We start from the raw sequence: 23562 nt of genomic DNA on the forward strand, positions 1-23562 counted from the left end.
AAATTGGCCGCATCAGTGAATAAGCCGCAGGGTTGAAAGTTTGGGAAAAAAGTAGCGGCTTATAGTCCGGAATTTACGGTAGTTTCTGTAGGACAAACAGATCTTAAAATTTTCTGCCCTTCAGTGCAAAAGATTTTTCTTTAGATTAAAATTAAAACAGCGGTTATTTGAGAAAAGAAAAAACAAAGAAAAAAAAAGTACAGTAATTCTATTTGTTACAGAAATGCTTGAGCCCATAAATTGGTTTGTTCTTTGGGTTGAATCAAACAAGCTAATTAATAAATCATTAATTATGAAATGAAATGAAATGATCTGCATTTATATAGCGCTTTTCAAGTCAATGACTTCTCAAAGCATACATAAATAAATACATTTATGAATAAATTATTTAAAATAAATAAATAGATTAACTAATTGATTAATTACGGGTTTGTTCTTTGTAGATCTCGACCATTGTGGGACGTTTTTGGAACGCAATCCTGGCGAAAAACGAGGGATTCATGTACCTTTATGTAAAGACCTTGTGTCTTTAGATATATTTGGAACATATTTTGGGGATATCGTGCTATTAGAAGCTGAATATTACAATGTATATTCTTCAAATAATAAACTGATAAATCCACAAATATTCCCCCTGTTATAAATCTGCAATAACCTGATTCATTCACTAGTGCTCATAGGCCCCGTATCACTAAAAAAAGCTAATTGTTTTATTGCCTTTGAGACATAGTAGGTAATGTCAACAAATTGAAGGTGTGTCGGAGTTCTCTCCAAACAAACTGAGAAAAATCAAAATACCAGTGGAATATATTTCAACAAGTGTAAAAATGTAAACAGTGTGCATTTCCATGTTTGGCTGCTTCAGAAGGATGTGTAATTTCGTCATATGGCTATCACAGACAATACAAGGAATGACACAAAGAGGCACACTAAGGGAACGAGAATGCCAGTGTTGATTAGCTGACCCGCAGGCAGGATGGCTGCTATGTCGAAAAGTTCATTGGCCTCTTGGCACAATAGTCAGAGCCTCTATAAGAAGCCAATTGATTCTATTCAGGACTTAATGGATGATGGAGGAGAAGGTTAGTGTTAGAGGAAGGGTGACAAGACCTGACGCTGATCACAAGTCCTAAAGCCATAGAACAAACAAAGCTTAATGACAATAACTGCAAAGGCTACAACCTTCCTGTACTCCCCCTTGGACATTTGCCCTTAGCCATTCGCATTTGTGACGCAAACCGCACCAAGCCCTGCTTCCACTATGTATTCAGGGAATTCTAAATCGACTTACCGTTTTCCTCGAACGGATCCTCATCATCCTGGCCTGCGGATGGAGAATATAAACGCTTCAGTTACATCACAAAGAGGGATCCCAATAGCAGCAGTTTGAAACACTAAACAGCTGTCAACTACGGTTGGACTCGTTTTATCAGCATCACTTTTTCAAAATATTCTGAATGTTGCAAGCCAAGCCATATGAGTGTACATGCAAAATCTCTTAAATATAAGAACTATCAACAATGTTAATTTGCAGTGTTGGGAATAACGCCGTTATAAATAACGCTGTTACGTAACGCCGCCGTTGTTTTATTAAGTAACGATTTACCGATTCGGAGCTTTGCGCTAATTTGAATAAATTGGAGAAACTCCTAGGCGTAGCGAGTCTACTCTACTATTTTTATTTGTCATCCCAGTACGTTCAAGAATAGAACTGAAGGAGCCAAAATGTGCGTGTGTCATTCATTGTTATTCTTGTTTTGTCCATGGTGTAGTGCACCTTAATTGGTGGTTTATAAATACAGCAAAGCTTGTATTGTCAGGCAGGTACCTGACTTGTAAGAGGAAACGGTATTTTGACTGCTACTCTAAGCTGGGCTATGTGAAATCTGGTTAGTTGTTAACCCTTGGTTCAAGTCTTTTGTAGAGAGGAACAAGCTATCTGAAGGGAGGTTTGAGAAAATATTGCGTCTTAGATACAATTACTGGTTTGAGAAGGGGTTGGATAGTCTGGCTGAATGTCTCATTAGTTTCGAGTGGTTATATTTACGTGCACTGCTGTGTTACACTTTGTAGTGTGTTTTATTGTTGAGCTGTTTGCTTTTCTTGTGAAAAGAAATAATAACGTGCAGTAGCATATGTCTACTTGACCAGTTGTCTGGTTTGAGACTGTGATGTATGATAGTGAACAAAACTCATTTCATATTGTTTTACCATCGACTTATTGTGAAGAAAATATTTTCGGTTCAGTTGCTAAAGTCTACTTGACCAGTTTCAGGTCATGAGAGTTACAGTAGATTTGATTTATCAAACTCACTTATTTTTTTACTGCTGATTGTTATAATTTTATATTGTTTACTATTTATTTGTGTTGCACTTCAAGTACAGAATAAATCTGTTTCTGGTAAGGTGCATAAATATTACCAGGTTCTATAACACAACTACCAGTCTGTTCTTCTCTATGCAACTGACTCGTAATACTTCAAATTCCTTGACATACAACAACTTCTTTTTAAAGTAACGGAAATAGTATGTATATATTTTACCTGGTAACTAGTTACTTTTACTATAGAGTAATTCAGTTATTAATTCTTGACTAACTTGTTGTATGAAGCAGATATTAACTATAACTAATTTAGTTTTTAAAGTAATGAGCCCAATAGTGCAACAGTCAGTGGAAGGGCCTGCTCTGCATTAGATCCATTAATTAAAGGTTTATGAATTATCTATATGTTTATGGATATATTTATTGTAATTTTAATTCATGCGTTTTTAAACAATTATTGTTAATTGTTTATTTTTATAATTAATAACCTTTTTTTTAAATAATAATTTTATTTTTATTTTTAAAGAACCCATTTCTGTCAAGCTCCTTATGATGTGGGCATACGGGCATTTCTTAGATGCGCTCGAAAAACTGTTCTTAAGTCTTTAGTAGAATTTAAAGTTGGCATTTGGACTGTGCTTGAAACAGCCCTTTTCCTACTTTCACCATTTTCATGCTACACTAAAAAATAGATACAAAACAATAACCGCAGGAAAAATCGCTCAACACCCGAATTCCCTCTCCCCATTCCTCCTCGCCCCAAACAGCTTTGCTAAAAGTAAGGTAAAGGCAAGATAAGTGCAGTGGGGAAAAATTCACAAGGGCTCTTTGAACCTATCAGGCATGTTTAACCTAAAAGAGAAAATATTCTACTTTCGACTTTTTCACCTGAAACAAATTTTAATCATTATAATAAATGTTTTAAAAGTAATAATATATGTCATACAGTTCACTTCCTTTTAATATTAGCAGTGCACCATTCCTCATCAGAGATCTCAAACTTGCGGCCAATGGGCCAATTGCGGTCTACAGGGTTATGCTTTGAGGCCCCCACCTGAATATGAAAGTTTAAAGGGACATTGGTACTATTTGGCACCTTCTTATGGTAGAAAAATATATCATTTTAAAAAAACGGACTTGCTATTTAAAAAAACAATCCAAAATAACAAGAACAATGATATAAACGTGTATTTAAAATAAAAATACTTGTTGTTTTAGAAATTTGCATTTATTTGAGCTAAATTTTGGTCTTCTTGATGCTGCAGGTACCCCAAAACCTTAAAATGGGTGGGCAAGAAAATAGGAGCTAAAATGTGCATTTTGGTCACTTTTTGAGTCTACACAGTTTGTGTACTTCCTCGCACTCATTTTTTTTGGTTGCACTACACAATACAACGACATTTAGTGGTCCAATAATACACACCATCCCTTTAATGTAAGTAGAGCCCATGCAAATTACAGACTCATTTATACTTTTTCACATTAATCCATTTATAGTCTCTTAAAGTTTTTTAAACCTCATTTTGTGGCGTACATTTGATAAAAGATATAAAAGAACAGAGCGCCACGGCGGCTGAGTGGTTAGCTCGTCCGTGGCACAGTTCTGGGGTCTAGGTATCAAATCCAGCTACCAGCCTTTCTGTCCAGAGTTTGCATGTTCTCCCATATTCCAAAAACATGCATGTCAAGGTTAATTGGCTGTTTAAAATTGTCCCTACATGTGAATGTGCAAGTGAGTTGTCCGTCTCTGTGTGCCCTGCGACTGGCTGGTAACCAGTTCAGGGTGTCCCTTGCCCACTGCCCGACGATAGCTGGGATGGGCTCCAGAACCCCCGCGACCTTACTGAGGATAAGCAGTGCAGATAATGGATGCATATATAAGAACAGTTGAATGTTTGTATCCGGGCTTTTCTTGTGGAAACCCCAATTTGGCCCAATTTCATGTATTTAATATTTCTAACACAAACTACAACAGTACATTTATTGTATCCTGTATGGGTATGAATAGCAGTTACGTAAAGAGCGATTTTAATGAATCCCTCTCTAACAGTCTTATTTTCAACCATTTATAAAAACTGATTACTTTTACAAGGCTATCTATTGAGAAGAGGGTAACATGTAGTTCTGAGTGACCAGCATAAAGAATGTTTTTTTATGTTGTCAATGGTCAATGAGCAAAAGCTTTTTTAATTAAAATCCATAGAATGTGCACAAAATCGGTGAAAGAGAAAACAAATCGAGTTTCCTGCACACATGTGTGTTGTTAAGAAATGTGACGATTCAAACTAAATTACGGACGCATTTCTATAATAATTTATAAAGGTCAAGGCACACTTTACTTTCATGAAAAAAACTCAAGGCGCATCGAAAAAGTTTAAAAATGTATTCCCAGTTTTATGTTTTAATCCTTAAATGATCATGTTGCCTGAACTAGTCATACATTTTTCTTATCAATTGTGGTCACTGTGACTCAAGAGGGAATATGGTACTTATTTTGGTAAAAAAATATCTTACAAATTCTAATGTTACTATACTCTCCATGTTTTACTATGTCTGTTTTGTTTTTTTGGTTTGTTTCTTTTTTGTGAAGAAAAAAATAAAACTATTTGTCAATAAAACAACATTTTATTCACTACTTTATAACATTTTTTTCAGTTTACTTGTAAAACAAGAAAATAATTAAAAATAAGAAAAAAACAATTTCATCAAAATATACCGCACACCTTCCTATATTGGTCCAAGGGAATTGAAACGCTGAGTTTCACTTGCTGAACAAGAAGCGAGCAGTAACGATAAAATGTTTAGTCTAGTTTCAGAGCAATTTAAGAGTTTTTTTTTCCTGTTTTGGTATTTATTTTATTCATTCTTTATATTTTTCCTGTTATTATATTTCTTCCTCTTCCTCTCTTCCTATAAACCTTTTTACTGTGTTTTTTTTTCTTTCAGAGGCTTGTATATTTGATGGGGTTGTTTTTGTATGAATATTGAAAGGTACTATACGTAGCCAAAATACAATACAACTTTATTTATATCTGTACATTCAAGGAAACTGTGGGGGTCAGATGCATCGACATTTCGTTCTGTATACACGTGTACTAGAATGACAATAAAGTAGATCTGAATCTGAATCTGAATCTGAATCTGATTATTATGTCTTTTTTTCTTTGTAACGGGGAGTAAAATAAAACTATGTACCGATGTCTGTTATGTTTAATATTTTTTTTAATTTAATGCAAAGAAAAAAAATAAGCAATTTCCTGTGACACACAAGATAAGCTGCCACGGCGCACAAGTGTGCCCAGGTACGCTGGTTGAAAAACACTGTTTTTTGTAACATACCGTCATCAGCTGATCCTTCAATCTCATCAGAAAAAACTGCAGAGCAGAACATATTAGTTAGTTAACCTTCATGGATTCAAAAGTGGAAGTCCACCCGACAATATTTCGTGACACAGGAAACCAATGAGTCTAAACATGACATAATCTTTTAGTGGAATATAATCTATGTCAGGGGTCTCCCCAAACCTTTTCAACCTGAAAGCTTCTTTTTCTTCCTAGTTAATGCAAAGGGCACCCCGTTTAATGTGCATTTCTGAAACAGAAAAGTAGCTAGATGGCTTGCTAAATAGCTAAAAATATAGTTTGATAGTTAGCTAGAAAAGTAAACAGTTAAATAGCTTGCTAAAAAGTAAAAAAAAAAACATCTTGAGGGTCTCAAATAATGGGGCAAAATTGTCGCAAAGCACTTGTAACCTCTTTGACCAATCAACACGTAAATCAATATGGCGACTGGCTTGCTAAGGTGCTTGTGTTCCTCAGATGACAGCACAGCTCAAAAGGACAAATACAGTACATGCTGCTTTTAAAATGCATTTTCTCAGAAAATAGTTGGAATACACCCATGAAATATACCCAGATTTAATGCAAAAACCATTTACTATTTGCATGTTTAAAAATGTGGGAATACCTTTAAGTGAATAAAAGAATAACTAAACAGTTAAAAGTGGTTGCATCCACTTATAACTGTGTGTCATATTCACCAACCTCCTTTCAATATTTATGTGTACCTTTGTTGACCTTTAAAAATATTTTGCTTAATGGGAGAAGCCTGAGGGTTTTGTGCTAAAACTGGTTAGGATTTAAACTGTGCATACATCTGTTGACTCTTTTTTTCAGAATTCATTTCCAGCCCTGTTTTTTATATCGGAAACATGTGTTTTTTTCATCACCTACCGACTTGTATGTGGGAAGTGTGACTTCCGTCGCACTAATTCTTGTAGCGTTGTTTTAAGCGACCACATGTAATACTAGACTAAGATAGACGCGGACGACATGCGAAACACAGAGGCTGATTATGTGTTTATGGGCATCCGTATTTGGGGCAAAGGTGCGTAGAGTAGTCAAACATTTTACTCAAGTAAAAGTACTGTTACTTCAGAATAATATGAGTAACGTAGAAGTAAAAAGTAGTCATAAAATAATTACTTGAGTAAAAATAAAAAAAATACTCAAATATTGAATAACTGTAGCAATGTCTTATTTTTTTAATATTTCTTCCAAACTATTCAATCAGATCATCAAATCATTTAAATCCATATAATTACCAATAAATTACAAGTCTATGTAATTTCAAGTCTGTGTACTTTGCTTGGGTGAACCCTCTGTGGATTAAAAATAGCCTATATATACGTATATTAATTAAGTAATTAAGAAGTTCCTATCTGTGCTCACAACTGCTACTTAGTGTTTTTTTCTGGGTCACTGGTCAGATCGAAATAAAGGAAACAAGGTTGCTGACAGAATAATTGTGCCTTAGCATAAACAGGCGGAGGCGAACTTGCGTGCAGGGTATTTAATTAACGGCTTCAACATAGCCTAATGTGGCAGAGTGGGAGTAGTTTCTTCTTCACAAATTTACTCAAGTTAAAGTAAGAGGTATACTAATTTAAAAATACTCTTAGAAGTTCAAAATGGCCCACCACTTACTTAAGTAAATGTAATGGAATAAATATAATTTGTTACTACCCACCGATGGTCATTTGTACCTAGTTACTTTCAGACAAATGCGTTAATTTTGGGTGTCAGTAATCTGGGGGATAACGTGATTACTTTTTAAATGAAGTAACTAGTAGCTTTAACTACCTTATTTTATGAACTATAAATCACAACTTTTTTCATAGTGTGGCGGGGGGTGCCTCTGGGGGTTACTCCTGTAAAACTTATATGTGAAATTATTACCACATTATTACCGGGTATATCATTTCATATTTTATTTTTACACTAAACCACAACAGGGTGCTCTTGGCCCGTGTTGATTAGATATTTTATCAAATATATTTACTCAAATGACCCAGCCACCATTTCCCATTCCCCTCTCTGCAACAATAAAAATAGAAAAACGCAGTATGATTCTGTGTCAGCATCTGTATCAGTGTAACGGCGTTACGTAATTAGGATAAAAAGAAATGTAATTGTATTCAGTTACAGTTACAGAAAAAAACATGAATAATCAAATTACACGTACATCTAGAGAAAATAAGGATTAATGTATTTTCCAGATTATATGTAGTAGTTTTTTTTTCACAGTTAGGCCGGGGGTGCGATTTATACTCCGATGAGACTTATCGGTGAAATAATATTGCCGGGTATAATATTTCAAATGATATTTTCACACTAAACCGCAAGAGGGCGCCTCACTTTCTTCCTGATCAACAGATAAAACTATAGAAGAACGTTCAGAAGATAAGGCCTCATTTTGCCAAGGTAAATAGTTTCAATTTACTCAAAAGTGATATCCATACAAGGTGCAAACGCTCTGTGTTTTACTGTTATAATATATTCCCAAAATGAGATGCAAAGTCATCTTTATAACGTTTGCATGAGTGACATGTGCTAGGTCTGGCTTTTAAGGCAGGGGGACATAAACGGTTTAAGTGTTGTTGGGTTTTTTTTTTTTTTTTCAAATAAATCCCGCCAAAAAATGTAACTTTCACTCTAGTGCGACTCATAGTCCAGAAAATATGGCAATTACTATTTTCTTTTCAATTCCGCACCCAACATTTATCAGCTGTAAGCAGCATTGCGATGAGAACTCACCGGCAGCGGTTGGCAGCAGTAGACACAGGAGAAACAATCGCATCATCTTCAAATGCTGATGGAGAGAACGAAAGAAACCATGTTAAAAATACCAAATATCACATTCAGTCATTGATGTGTGTATACAAAAAAAAAACAAAGAAAAATGTTTTTTTGGTTCAAACATGGAGTATGATGGAAAGCTTCAACCATGCCTATCATTGGTCCTGTTTGGGACCCTGAGAGTCAGCGCCACACGAGCAGTCAGTGGAAAATTAATAAGTCCTACTTGCGTTGTTTACACAGGTTGGAGCGAATGCACACAAGGCTACATTGCAACTTGAGGTGCGTGCGAGGAGCAGAAAGGATAGCCTTTTTTCCCACAACGCTCAGCAAAATTGTAAAATTCCGTCACAGTCAGCTGCCAGAAAGAACTCATTTGACATTGCCCTGTCCCTTGTGTTCTATTGGCCACATTTAAATCATTACACAACAAAAAATAAATAAGTGTCTTGTTTTTTTTATGTAATTTGGAGAGTGCAAATATTTACCAGTCAACCGACATGCAAGTACTGGAACAGTCAGTGGAATGCAAAGATGGTCATTGGATGATGGTTGGGCCCATGACACACTGCTTTCTCTTAAAGAAAAGTTATCTTTCTTTTAGAAAAATAAAAAAATTGCTCAGTTCATACGTTTACACATTAGGTTTTTATATATTTGCATCGAAGAACATTTTTTTAAAATAGGTCCGAAAATAAACAATGTGTAAAAAGTACAAATGTTGGCCATTCTTAACTATTGGACGTAAAGTTTTTAAATTACAGAAACAAATAAGAATTTTGACATAGTCTCCCATTGTAAATCATGTTAACCAGCTGTAAATCCACTGTGTAAAATGTGGAAAAACTTGTATGGGGAATATTACCAAAATATAATCTTTTATTGCATTGTTACATTTGAATTGTTTATTTGTAGCCAAATCTGCCTTTTTTTAATTTATTTCTGGGGGCAATCACTTTGAAACTTGCTGTCTGATTAGCAGGCTTCCGCTAATGACCTACCATGCCTCCATTTTACAAAGCAGGTACTCCGAGATTGTTCTTTATTGGTCTTCTGGTAAATTCAATGCAATCATCCTCTGATGTCGACTCAGAGGAAGATAAAAATAGATAGATATAGATCCTTAAAGTCCGAGTGTGTAATATTTGACCAATAGATGACAATGTTGCCCTGCGATTGGCTGGCAACCAGTTCAGGGTGTCCCCTGCCCACTGCCCGATGATTGCTGGGATGGACTCCAGCACCCTTGCGACCCTACTGAGGATAAACGGTGCAGCTAATGAGATGAGTAATGAGATGACCATGTTGTCTTATGCCAACTAAAACCAGTGAGAGCAACAAGACGGCAGACATACAAAGCCATTTCCAAGGCTGTAGGGCTCCAGACTGTTCGAGCCATTATCACAAATGGAGACAACTGGAAACAATGGCAAACATTCCAAGAAGTGGTTGACCAACTAAGACTACTCCATGTGTGCAACAACGGCTCATCCACGTGGTACAAAATAACTTCAAAAAAATCCAAAGAACTGCCGGCCTTGGCAGCCTCAGTTAAGGTCAATGTTCATGACTCCACAACAAGAAAGACATTGGCCAAAATGGCTTCCATGGGAGAGTTCCCAAGCATAAAACAGCTGTGTGAAAAGAACACAGAAAGTCATCTCACATTTGCCAAAAAGCATCTTAATTATCCTCCATAGACTTTAAGAGAAACATTCTTTGAAAACATTTGAACTTTTTGGATGGTGTGCACCCAATTACATCTGGCGCAAAAATGGCACAGCATTTGACAAAGGGAACATGATGCCAACAGTAAAGCATGGTGGTGGCAGTGTGATAGTCTGGGGCTTCTTTCCTGTCTCAGGACCAGGACAACATGCTGTGGTTGACGGAATAAACAGACAGAAGATCCTGAAGGAGAAACGTCTGTCCATCAGTGCCCTCAAACTCAAGCACACTTGGATTATGAAGCCACTTCTGAATGGCTCCAAAAACAAATGAGATTTTTGAGTGGCCAAGTCGAAGTCTGGATTGAATCCAATCGTGAATCTGTTGCAGTTCACACTAGGAAACTCTTGAATATGGCAGATTTGAAAATATTCTGCAAAGAAGAGTGTGCCAAAATTTCCTCACAGTGGTGTGAAAGTCTCATTACCAATTATCGTATATGTTAGGTTTCGGTTACTGCTGCTAAAGGTGGCCTTACTCGCCATTAGGTTCAGAGGGCACTGTACCTAATGTGTTATGCACCAAACAGCTTTGCTAAAAGTGAGATAAAAGCATATGGCCGCAAAGTAGATAAAAGGCATAAGGTACCTAATAGACAAAATATTCAATTTTCAAGTGTTTAAAGGACATCTAAAATAACACATCCCACTTTTGTGAGTACACTTTCGAATTGAAAACCATATATGAGCAAAAGTGACCTTTCTTACCCTTCCCCAGAGCACGTGCCATCTGAAATCTCTATGAATTACACTGACTAGATGTCCATGCTCAATGAAAGGCCCACAAGTAGCCATATCTGTGAAGCTCACAGATGTAAAACACAGATGTTCCACGTGCTAGTAAACAAAACCCCAGCTGTGTCTAACACAATACTCTGGCTGATATTTTTAAAATGGGAAAACACGGGAACTGTACCAGTGGAAGTCCAAGACGGAGCCTCTCTGGACCGAGTCATTGATATTTTGCATGAGATCAGGAACTGATACACACTCGTGCGAGTAATACGGGAGCAGCTCTCCCACTGACCTTTGGGGGTTACTGGTTATTGTTAGCGATGCCTATTGTGTTTGCTTTCCGCCACTGTTAATGACTACATGGAAAAGATCAATGTAACACTCGTTATAGTCGTCATAAAAGCGGCAGTTTCGTTGGGTAGATAATACAGGAATCCAGTTTTAACTACTGACTGATTAGTTGCTGGAGTAAAATGAGCGGAAAACACCAGATAAATATTGTTTGGAGCAAGATGTCATGTCCGCATCTTTCTCTTACCCTGAATTTTCTTCAAAATCTGCAAAATGTTTATAAAAAGTACTTTTATTATTATTTTGAAGTGTTTGCAATCATTTAAAATGCACTGCAAATATTATTTTGTATTTTAGATAATGTTTTGGTGACACACATGCTCAATTTTATTGTGTCCGCAGTGCAATGTACAAATGCTCCCCTACTTAGGAACATTCGAGTTATGAAAAATATTCGGACATTGCTGTAAGTTAGATATTGTATCGTGTGCACCTTTATCCTCGTAGAGGACAGTGTTGTAGTCCTTCTTTTTGCCGCGTGGCGCTTTGAGAGGTCTCCCAGCATCCACCTCCAAGAAGAAATCCGGCTTCTACTTCCTGGTTTGTGTGTATACACACTGCACTGTATCTCTAGCTCGCTAAGAACTTTGATGTTTGTCGTTTTATATCTTGTGCATCCATTCGATATGGTTGGTGTGAAGCCTAAAGAAGAGGCAAGCCGTTTCTTTTGAAATGAAAGCGGAATTAGGAAGCTTAATGCTATTGAGAAAATTGTTTGATTGTTTTTTTTTTGGGGTCCACTTTTTACCGCGGAGGAGGAAGTCGCCTAACTCTTTCAAAAGTAAGTTAAACTTAACTTTATTTATCTTTATAGTCAAGTCATGTTTATTTGCGGCACCCTTAATCATAAGTAGTCTCAAGGAGCTTCACAGACCACAGAATGTCAACGCCTAATGTGTAGCTTCATTTTTCAGTGCTATGCTTTATCATTCAACCTGCTTTGTAACGTTATAGAGCATATTATTTTATTAAACGTTTATTTTTCGGTTTCAAAACAATACAGGTTACTTATACAAGCCTTGAACATACATTCCATACAAAATATAGCACTGAAGCAACTTACGAACGATTGTCCGTTCGTTTATTGGGCAGGGTCTGTAATCAACTTCCTCAAGAGGTTGTAGGCCATAAAATTATAAGATTCTTTTTTCTTAATAATATGATTGATGAATTACACAATAATGAATTTAATCATGAAATTAAATGGTTTGAATTCATATTTTGACTTGCTATTTTCTTCGAATTCAACATGCCCCAGAAGTAATTTTCCGCCCTGTTAGAATGTGCTCATTTGCCCCTCAAAAAAACTAAAATTCCATTATAGCCATTTACAAGAAGTGACATCATTTGATTTTGGTGGAAGTTCAATTGTGGAAAAAGAGGTGTACTTCCTTTTTTAATCTCCTTAATTTTGTATTTATTTGAAATGTGTTATACTTGTATTAGGCACACTTAAAGTTCTACCCTCTTATGGCAAATTATGGAAAATGTTTATTGGGTGCATTTACAAAAAAAACATATTCGATTTAGTTATTAAAGTTTTGTTAATCTGTTGAAAGTTAGCCAGCTAAAAGTTGATCGGCTAAAGAACTACAGCTAGATTATCAAAAAAAAAATACACTCGGTTAGGTCTAGTTGGTTGGAATGGGGACCTTACAGGGGGGAATTAGGTTGGGGGGTGTTAATTATAATATTCTATATCATTATAATAATAATAATAATAATAATGATAATGATAATAATAATAATGTAAACTTTATAGAGAATGAATGTGTGTGTTTATGAACAAAACATTTTTTGAAAAATGAGCTTTTTTGGTAAAATGTTTGTTAGGAAATGGAAAACATTTTGAAACTCTGCTTAAGAAAAAATGCTATGAGTATTATCGTATCAATGACGAATATGTAATAATTAAGGTTCAAAATTAATTATTTTTTGAAAGAGGGAGAGAGCAACTTGATGCGCTGGGCTACTTTCACTGTCCTCGATGCAGCTTCCCTCTTTAATATTTCGTTAAGGGATAATGATTTTAGTGAATTAAAAAAAAAAAGTTGTTTATTTTATCCAAAATTGGGCTACATTGAAATTAACAATTTACCAATGTCTTATTGATTTTCCGTTTTATATATATTTTGCATCCCAAAAAATTGGGGGGTGGACTGCCGCGGCAGCACATTGAGTGTAGGGACAGTAAAAGAGAGATTACAATAGGGAAGACAAAAGGGAAATTAAAAAAAAAAGAGTCAAAGCAGGAAAATTATCCCTATTTGGACTCATCTCATTTATATTAATGGTTCCAAAACATTAAGCATTATCTTTCACTGACAGAAGATTCTGAATCAGGTACCGGTACTTAAAGCTTAGCACTTTGTGTTCCTTAATGCCAAATTCAATAGAGACTCATAATATTTTTGTTTTTGTTACACATTTTACTTTATACTTTTTATATTTTTAAATTTTATTTTATCGTGTGGTTTGTTTTTCGCGGATTCTGTGTTGCTTGACTTTAAAGTATTTTAGTTTAGAATTGTTAAAAATTTACTGCAGAATAGAAAAATATAGAGCAAATGTAGGAGGCACCCCCCAAACACACACCCGGGCACATCCCGGGCACATCCCCGGGCACACCCTCGCAACCTCAAGAGTATCCACCCACCGGGGCCTTACAAAGTTCGATAAAAAACACCTTTTGGCATCTATGGCGTCCAGGGTCAGTTTGAACGTAACACTGGGTTTAGTCAAAAGAATGTTATTACTATGGGGAGGAAAAAGGCAAATTCAAATTTTGTTCGTTGAAGTTAAGTGAATCGTCCGAACAGCACCGAAGTAATTTGCTGACTTACTTCCTATATTGTCCCCATTCTCACCATGATGGCATTTTCATAAAGATGAATGAGCACGTCAAACAATAGGTGCACACAAAATGTAGGCCTATTTACGACCATTCGACTTACGCAAAAGGGTAGATACGAACATTTTTTTCGGGATGTCGAAAAATATCCCGGCAATGCTGTAAGTTGGAAATCCGGCTTCGTCTTCCTGGTTCGTGTGTAATCATAACAACATGTACTGTATCCCTAGCACGCTAAGAACTTTGACGTTTTTGTTGTTTTATATCTCGTGCATTCATTCAATATGGTTATTGTAAAGAAGAAGCGAGCCGTTTCTTTTGAAACGAAAGTGGAATAAAAAAGCTGGATGCGGTTGGAAAAATGGTCAGAATGCTTTTTTTCCGGCCACTTTTTACCACGAAGGAGGACCTCTTGAAGCGCATCTCGCGAAAGTAAATTAAACCTCACTTAATTGATCTTTATAGAGCATATTATTTCCTGAAATGTTTATTTTTTAGTACAAAACAATACAGGTCACTTATACAAGTTTTAAACATACTTATATAACCTTAAACACACAAAATATAGCACTGAAGCATCTTACGAACAAATTCAACTTACGAACGACTGTCGGGAACCCAACTTGTTCGTAGGTCAGGCAGCGTCTGTAATTGGATGTGCTGATGAGGATTTCATTGATCAATCATAATCTCTATATCTGCTGATGCCTTTGAATTCACATTCTACATGTGTGCTATGAGCTCACATTTATTTTCTCTAAATATTGTTTTCTTATAGGACGCAAGAAGGCCAAGAATTGGGATAGAGACCTTCTTCTAGCATGACGGTCTAATTTTAGTTATTTCTTCTTGTTGGTTTTTTATCTGAGCTTATATTAAAGCGGGGGGCAGCACGGCGGCGCAGTGGTTAGCGCTTGTGCGGCACAGTTCATGTCATGGGAACCAGTCGTGGGTTCAAATCCAGCTCCAGACTTCCTGTGCGGAGTTTGTATGTTCTCCCCGTGCTTGCATGGGTTTCCTACGGGCACTCCGATTTCCTCCCACGTTCCAAAAACATGCATTTCAGGTGAATTGGCCGGTCCAAATTGTCCCTAGGTGTGAATGAGCGAATGAGTTGTCTGTCCCTGTGTGCCCTGCGATTGGCTGGCAACCAGTTCAGGGTGTCCCCTGCCCACTGCCCGGAGATGGCTGGGATGGGCTCCAGCCTCCCCCGCGACCCTAATGAGGATAAGCGGTACGGCTGATGAGATGAGATGAGATATTAAAGCGTGTTACTGAGAACCTATTATTGAAAACAAAACAAAACAAAGTCATTCCCTAAATCAGGCAGGTCAAACATGTACGCCACAGGCCGAATGCGGATGATTTAATACAGCCCGCCATAAATTTTTAAGTATGTTGAAAAAAAGTCTCTAGGTCATTTTGATCAAAAGTTATGATCTTTTTTTTTAATACATGAAAAGTGGAATGTTCTATCCCACATTTTTAAGCGGTGAAAAGCTGTAGTCTAATGCAGTGTGTTTCATCCAGTGTGCTGTAGCACACTAGTGTGCCACGAGACCCTGTCAAGTGTGCTGCAGGAACTTGCCCAACCTTATCTTTGCAAAAAAAAAAACAGCCCATGCTCATAATTGTTTTTTTCTTCCAGGGAGCAACTGAGTTGCTGTAAGTAGCACATACCTTTTTTTAATATGAATATGATCTGCTCAGGGCAGCACGGCGGAGCGGTGGTTATTGCGTGTGCGGCACAGTTCTGAGGTCATGGGTTCAAATCCAGCTACCAACCTCCCTGTGCGGAGTTTGCATGTTCTCCCCGTGCTTGCGTGGGTTTTCTCCGGGCATTCCGGTTTCCTCCCACATTCCAAAAACATGCATGTCAGGTTAATTGGCCGGTCCAAAATGTCCCTAGGTGTGAATGAGCGAGCGAATTGTATGTCCTTGTGTGCCCTGAGACTGGCTGGCAACCAGTTTAGGGTGTCCCCTGCCCACTGCCCGGAGATGGCTGGGATGGGCTCCAGCACCCCCACGACCCTACTGAGGATAAGCAGTGCAGATAATGGATGGATGGATGACCTGCTCATGAGGTAGCACAGTATGTTTAACAACCTATTTTGTTTGATGAAGCTAATAAAGATTGCACTGCAAACAATAATAAAATATATCCCAATATAAATAAAGTATAAGCTTTGCACATAATTCTGCTGACTTGAATTGTTTTTAAGAAAAACGTTTTTTGAAAAATTAAAATACTGGAAATGCTCATTTCAAGTATTATTCTTGAAAAAAAACAGTAAAACCTAACATTTCGATTCCCGGCTCCTCTGTGTTATATGTCGAAGTGTTTTTTGTGTAAGCAAGTCGGCGCCTTGCATGGCTGCATGGCCGCCATTGGTGTGTGAGTTTGTGTGTGAATGGGTAAGTGTGAAGCACATTGTAAAGCGCTTTGGGAGGTCTTCATTGATTTGAAAAGCGCTATATAAATGCAGACCATTCACGATTTACCAAAAAACAAGAAACAAAAAATTTAAATCATCCTACCACCTGTGCCATTGTGAAATTATACTATACTTATACTATGCTATACAATTGCAAATTATACAATCAATTTTGGCAACATGACCATTTAAATTAAAAAAACACTTGACACTGGTGTTGGAAATAGATTTTTTTAAACAATTTAAAAGGACAGTGTGTAATGTTGTGTGCCCCCTAGTACAAAAAAAATGTTCATTTAGTAAATAAAACGAAATACAGTATTGATTTGAAAACTAGGCAAAATACATGAACAATCATATCAATGTTCATTTTTATCAAAAAAAAGGCAGGTGGAAACATCTGAGATCTGATCTGCAACCTCAGTGGAAATGTTTAAATCTAAGCTTAAAACACACTTCTACTCTATAGCATATGAATAACCTATATTTTTTGTTGACAATATATCTGTACTATTTGTACTTGCAACATCCATTGCAGCCTGGTCATCCTGAAAGGGGGATTACCACATGTGCGGTCCCTTCTCAAGGTTTCTTCATTGTCCTCATGTTGAGGTTTTTGAGTTTTTCCTTGCCCTCATGTTGGTTTCAGATCAGGGGATGGTGTAATAATAGTCTGAAATAATAGTCTGTGCAATAACCTGTGCAGCCCTTTGAGACTCTTTGTGATTAAGGGGTATACAAATAAAAATGACTTGACTTGACTTGAATTTGTATTTCCTTTACATGATGGAATCTCTACTTATGTTTGTCTGCCTTTTTGTCACTTATTCGTATTAGACAACAGTGCGATAAACTGATCAAATATTCCACACCGGGGTTTTAATGAATGGTGTGCTTTGAGATTTTTTTAATTAAAAAAAAGTGTGCCTTGGCTCCAAATAGGTTGGGAAAATTTGTTTCGTATAGCGATGGTGTCGGCAGGCATGGAAATGTGCTGTATTTCGAAAAGATGCCTTGTCATACGTGATTATTGTATTTTTTAATGGATACAACTAAAAACAAAGCTAAAAATTTGGAGTTCGCCTGAGAACATAAAGTCTGAATACAGCCCCAGAGCCAAACTGAGTTCGGCATCCCCACCCTAAATTTAATGTCAAGTTTGACAGGGTGAGCAGAATTGTTTCTATCACCATCATCTACTAACACACCTGGGCAAACTAGGATGGCATGGACCAGGGTCTTGCCAATTGTGGAGGTTTCAATTAAGAGGCTTAAGTTTACCTTCTGCAAACCAATCAGTTGAATGTAAATTATAACAATCATAGTCTAAAGTGGAAGTAGTCCGTCACATCACCAAATGCAATTATTTTTCAAAGGATCGCAACCCAGATGATAAAAAAACCTATACTCAATGTCCTTGGCCCATACTCCGCAGCAAAGGCATTAAATTAAAGAAAGATCAGCTCACAATTATGCATCCTGTAATCCTCCCTACAGACGGTCAAACAAAACAGCACCAAAAGATAACCTCTACGGTAGAGCTAAAGATAACAAAAAATACGTTTAACAGAGATAAAGTGGTTCAGTCTGGCCTTTGACACTAATAGCGAAGCTGCTGATAATGATTGGTAGATTTAATAGCCCGGAATAATTTGCAAAGAAACTGTGCCAGATCAATCATTCTGCCGTGAAAATGTCACATGTAAAAAGAAAAGTACACACGTTTATCTGCATTAAAGTAAGGAACAAAAACTAGCATGGTAAGTTGAAAGGATGACGCGGTAAAAATAAACATAATATGTTTGTGTCCTGCAGTATACATACCAAAGGAGAGAGAGAAGTGAACTGGATGAAGTGCATCCTTGTTTTGCGCCTGTGCTGTGTGCCATTAAGAATGACACACTCCCCAAAGCTGCAGCCCACTTCCTTAAAGGAATCCACTATTGCGTGACTCAAAGTCGGGCCAAAGTTTGCTCTCACCTAACAGGGTGGAAGGGGAGGTAACCAAGGGGATTACAAAGCCGCCTTTTTCGGGCTAGAGACACTTTTCGTCATCACGTCAGTGTCGAGTAAACAGTTTTTGGACATTTGCGTGAATATGTCCCAATGACAGGGGTTCGCAAACTTTTTCCTGTAAGGGCCACATAACTTTTCCTTCTCTGATGAGGGGCCAGGGTCAGTTTGTAACAGAAAAAGTGTGACGATTGCAGAAGTGCCTCAATGTAAACATGCCTTGTTTTCCAGAAAGCTACGATAAAATAATACTTCTGGATTCTTCACAGAACAGAGTCAGAATATAAATGATAACGAGAGTTGGGAATAGCTTTTTTTTTCAGTAACAAGGTAATCTGACTAATTATTTTTTCTGCCGTTAACAATGGTCAAAAGAGGTACGTTACTTTGAATAAATTGAAGAAACTAACAGCCAGAGCGATTCCACTCTGCTCTGTTTATTTCCCATCCCTGTACGTTTGAGAATAGCACCTCTAGCAGCCAAAATGTATGTGTAATCATTGTTATTCTTTTTCTGTCTATGGGCTGGCACACATTGAGTCAATGGGGTATAAAAGGTAGCAATGCTTGTATTGTAAGGCAGGTACTTGACCCGGAAGGACAAATGTTTTTTTTTGACTGGCACGCTAAGCTGGTTTGTTGTTAACCCTTGGTTCGAGTGTCTTTTGTGTTGAGGAAAAAGCTATTTGACACGAGATTTGAGAAGCTTTTGTTTCACGGATTCAATCATTGGTTTGATTGGCTGCATAAGTGATGGAATAAGTACAGAATGTCTAATGGTCTCAGGTTGTTTTTACACTGATTTACACTGCAATGGGGGCAGCACGGCGGCGCAGTGGTTAGCGCTTGTGCGGCACAGTTCATGTCATGGGAACCTGTCGTGGGTTCAAATCCAGCTCCAGACTTCCTGTGCGGAGTTTGGATGTTCTCCCCGTGCTTGCGTGGGTTTCCTCACTCCGGTTTCCTCCCACGTTCCAAAAACATGCATTTCAGGTGAATTGGCCGGTCCAAAATTGTCCCTAGGTGTGAATGAGCGAATGAGTTGTCTGTCCCTGTGTGCCCTGCAATTGGCTGGCAACCAGTTCAAGGTGTCCCCTGCCCACTGCCCGGAGATGGCTGGGATGGGCTCCAGCCCCCCCCCCGCGACCCTAATGAGGATAAGCGGTACGGCTAATGAGATGAGAGATGAGACACTGCAATGGTAAGCACACTTTGTTGTGTATTTTATTGTCGAGATGCTGTAATGGCGGAAGGAAAACTTACCCATTGCAGATTTTAGAGGTTGAAGCGCGCAGATTAGACAAAACAGTCACAAAGTACCCATTTTCCTTAACCTTTTTCCAACCACTGACTCTGCTAACAGCTCGAAAGACTCACAATTCAATCACAGAAAGTGACCAGAGTCTTCAGCTGTACAATAAAGCTTTGGAACCCCAAAGTGCTTGTTTGTAATCAAAAGATTATTGATTTGCATATGTGTCATGTTTAATACCAGAGAATTTATTTCATTTTGTGTCCGAATGAAATGTTACCTATTATCAACAATTATCACAACAACCGAGTGGAGAACGTTATTTTTAAAAGCATTGAAGGAAATCAACCTGTCACACGACACTCCTCCGGTGGCTGACATCACTAGACTTTAAAAGAGATTCGCGAACTCCTTCCTGCATCTTTCTCCACGTGTTCCCGAGGGAGAGCCTGATTGGCTTTTGCCCACCCTGGGACAATTCAGACAAAGAAGAACGGATTGAGAGCAGGCCCCTCGGCGAGACAGCCCTCCGCACGCCAATCTTAAACTTACTTTATATTGTTTATTGCCGATTGTTATTTTATTATACTGTACTTTTCTATTCAACTGACTTGAATACTGCTCAGAAAATTTCCAATATTTGACATACACCAAATTCTTTTTAAAGTAACGGAAATAGTTACCTTCCCTGGTAACTAGTTACTTTTACTCTAGAGTAACTCAGTTACTAACTCCTTTTGGAAGAGGTAGTGAGTAGTTATGATTAATTCCTTATTTAAAAGTAATGTACCCAACACTGGTGAAGAAACATACCGACAAACGAGAACAGGGACTGATCAGATGCGGGAGATCTGATGGGAACAACAGCTCCCCCTTCTGTATTGAATTCCTTTGGTGCAATATTAAACATATCCCATTTTTAGCAGACGTTGATAAACAGGGCTTAATTGAGCCAATCCACTGCAATTTTTCTTCAATAAAAAGGAACCTGTATTGCCGAAACATCTTACCTTGCTGAGGTGTCCTACCGTAGGCTAATCTGACAGCAAATTTTGTTTTCTCTCTTATCAAGTAAAACAAGCAAGACTAAAACTCAGCATTATAACAAACAGAACTTTTACGCGAGACACATAAAAAGGGTTAGTGTGCATACATAGTGTATGATTACTTTACTTGACAAAGCTACCACAGAAAAACACGCCAGGCTTAAAAGCTACGTCCTAAAACAGTATTTTGAAGCGGTGAAAGAGGCTATTAAGACAGAGTCCAAACGAAAATCGTAAGTACTCTCCGTAGGAAATCGAAATCAGCCTTGTGGTAGGACGTCTCCACAAGGTAGGACGTTTCGGCAGAAGACCGGAACTTTAGTATACGTGACCAAGACATCCACCAAAAGTCAGATTATGATACAGCCCATATATCACCGTTAACGTGACGAGAAACTTGTCATAATGAGGTCCAGCAGGTGTGGTTTGCGTTAGATTATTAAAATGTGTTTTCCGGCTTTATTACTTAATAATAACATTATTACTTTGATGATCACATTTATGTTGTTAAAAAGGCACATCAAATATATCCACATGTTTTAAAAAAGTATTAACTTGCTGAATGTATTCTTTCATATCAGTGTATTTTCCAAGCAATGGTCTTATCATACAACCTTGAAGATTCAGCTGTGTGCTAATCTCTTGTACATGGACTTCTTCTTTTTGCTTTGTAATGTGAGTTCCCAGGCGTGCCTGTTATCGCTCCATGTTCCATTTTTGCAAATCAACACCTCTCTCTTATAAAACCTGTGATCAACATTTGCCTATGCCTTTTGGAGGGGGAGCGCACTCCTGGCCTCTTGGTGGGAGAGCGCTACCCTGATCAAGTAATAGATCGGAAGGAGAGCGCTAAGCCACGCCCATCATAGTTGCGATATCCATGTATCAGATGCAGAGCAAATAGGGCGGCAAAAACAACAGCAAGTGACTCTTTAGTTGCTATCCCTGATAGCATAGCTGTATCGTGTCTTCCTTATTAAACATAAAGTTAAATTCATGGAATCAGGTGATCCTTGCAATGTTGACGATCTATGAGGAAGTAGTCAACTCGTACCAACTTCACATAGAAATTGATTCTGATTTGTCAGCTCAGACGGACTCTGCAAATGTAAAACAGGGTATGCACACTTTATTGTTTTCCCTTCAAACAGACCTTCATGAGTTCTCGATAGGTCACCTCACTCGGCGCAACTAATTTTATAAAAAGGCAACGTTTTCTTCAGGCTGTTTTTGCAGATAGACTCCCAGAATGAAATCAGTTCGTAAGTAAAGGTAAGCGTGTGGATCACATGCAGAGTATGTACTCTGTTACATTTAAGTAAGTTTGGGGACATTATTAGTATTTTTAAATCCCTATACTTTTACTTGTACTCGAGTAAATTTTTTAAGAAAAACAGTACTTTTACTCTGCTACATTAGGCAACATTGAAGTCGTTACTTTGTTACCTAATAAATTTCCTCCACGTAAGTACGTGTCTGTCTGTCTCCGCTAAGGCGCATTTATTTGAGGCAGAGCTCCGCCAGGCTTTAGTCAATTCAAGTCAAACATACTTATACAAACCTGTTTACGGATGAAAGAGACGGAAAACGTCATGTAGCAATACTGACAATGAAAACACAGAAGAGCAGGGGCACCCTTGGCCTCACATCAAAATCATGTTCCCCTTAAGGGTGCGAAACACCTGCCACAATATGCAATGTCTCCTTTGTGCGAGTTCATGGGCTAGCTTGTTGTTATGCTTGCAAACCCTCTTAAGATAAGTTTTGGGGCTTTAAATGTGCTACTCCTTGCTACAAGTATGATGCGGCAGGGGTAAACCAGTGAAAGCTGTCGGCCCTTGCTGTTGAACAGAAGATTGTGTTGTGTCACCCTGACCTGAGTGACATGGTCGGTTTCTTGTGTCCCGTTTCATCTGGAAGGACGAAAGCATAACCAACTTGGGTGCCGAGGTGCTTAACTTGTTTGGGTGTTTGGGCATTTGGGTTGGCCATGGTCACATTTTGTGTGTTTTTTTCTACTTTTTTCCCTTTTTCTTTTCTTTGTTTTTGTGTATGGTTTGTCTTGCTGTCAGTCACCCCTCTCGAGGGATATTACCAGAGTAGGTAGATATATACACATATACATATATATCTATATATATATATATATATAGATAGAGAGAGAGAGAGAGAGAGAGAGAGAGAGAGAGAGAGAGATACTACATGTGCTTAATACATTTTTTTGATTTACACTATTTCTATTTTTTGTTTGTTAAAGCACTATTTTTTAATTAAATGTATTTTTTGTTGATTAGATGGACTTTGATAATTCGTTGATCTGATTTGTTGTTTCAAGAACTTAATAAATACAACGTTACTACAGTAACTCAGTACTTGAGCAATTTTCTCACCAAGTACTTTTTTACTTTTACTTAATTGAGTATTCGGAGGACTACTTTTACTTCTACTTGAGTAATGTGATTCTGAAATAACAGTACTTTTACTTGAGTAGCATTTTGGGCTCGTCTTCCCACCTCTGATCACATGTGATACAAAGCCACCGGTTGTCGTCATTCTTTACTTTTATTTTAAAATTTTGTAATACATTTCCTAAGCTGAACTGCTTCTCTCCAGCACTATGTTTCCTTTGTCTGTCCCGGAAAGTAAATATGAGGCGAGACACAGATTGTCTTAGCCTATATTTGAAAACTA

The 23562-nt window shown here is 37.7% G+C and overlaps 1 protein-coding gene across 2 annotated transcripts in view; it reads right to left on the bottom strand.

Annotated features, from left to right (window-relative positions):
* LOC148371555 (uncharacterized) overlaps positions 1-23562 on the bottom strand; it is a 44801-nt gene that overhangs the window by 15663 nt on the left and 5576 nt on the right. Inside the window, exons 1-4 of one of the 2 annotated variants that reach the window (XM_088326087.1) lie at positions 18385-18532; positions 8420-8474; positions 5663-5698; positions 1292-1324 (exon numbers count right to left, since the gene is read on the bottom strand). In XM_088326087.1, the coding sequence (XP_088182213.1) occupies positions 1292-1324; positions 5663-5698; positions 8420-8474; positions 18385-18420 (160 nt within the window). In that variant the 5' untranslated portion in view covers positions 18421-18532. Of the gene's footprint in view, positions 1-1291; positions 1325-5662; positions 5699-8419; positions 8475-18384; positions 18533-23562 lie in introns of those variants that run through there. The other variant, XM_088326088.1, reaches the window with a different exon arrangement.

The sequence above is a fragment of the Urocampus carinirostris genome, chromosome 2 (assembly GCF_059441175.1).
Source record: "Urocampus carinirostris isolate Australia breed hairy pipefish chromosome 2, RoL_Ucar_1.0, whole genome shotgun sequence".
In the NCBI taxonomy this organism is placed as follows: domain Eukaryota; kingdom Metazoa; phylum Chordata; class Actinopteri; order Syngnathiformes; family Syngnathidae; genus Urocampus; species Urocampus carinirostris.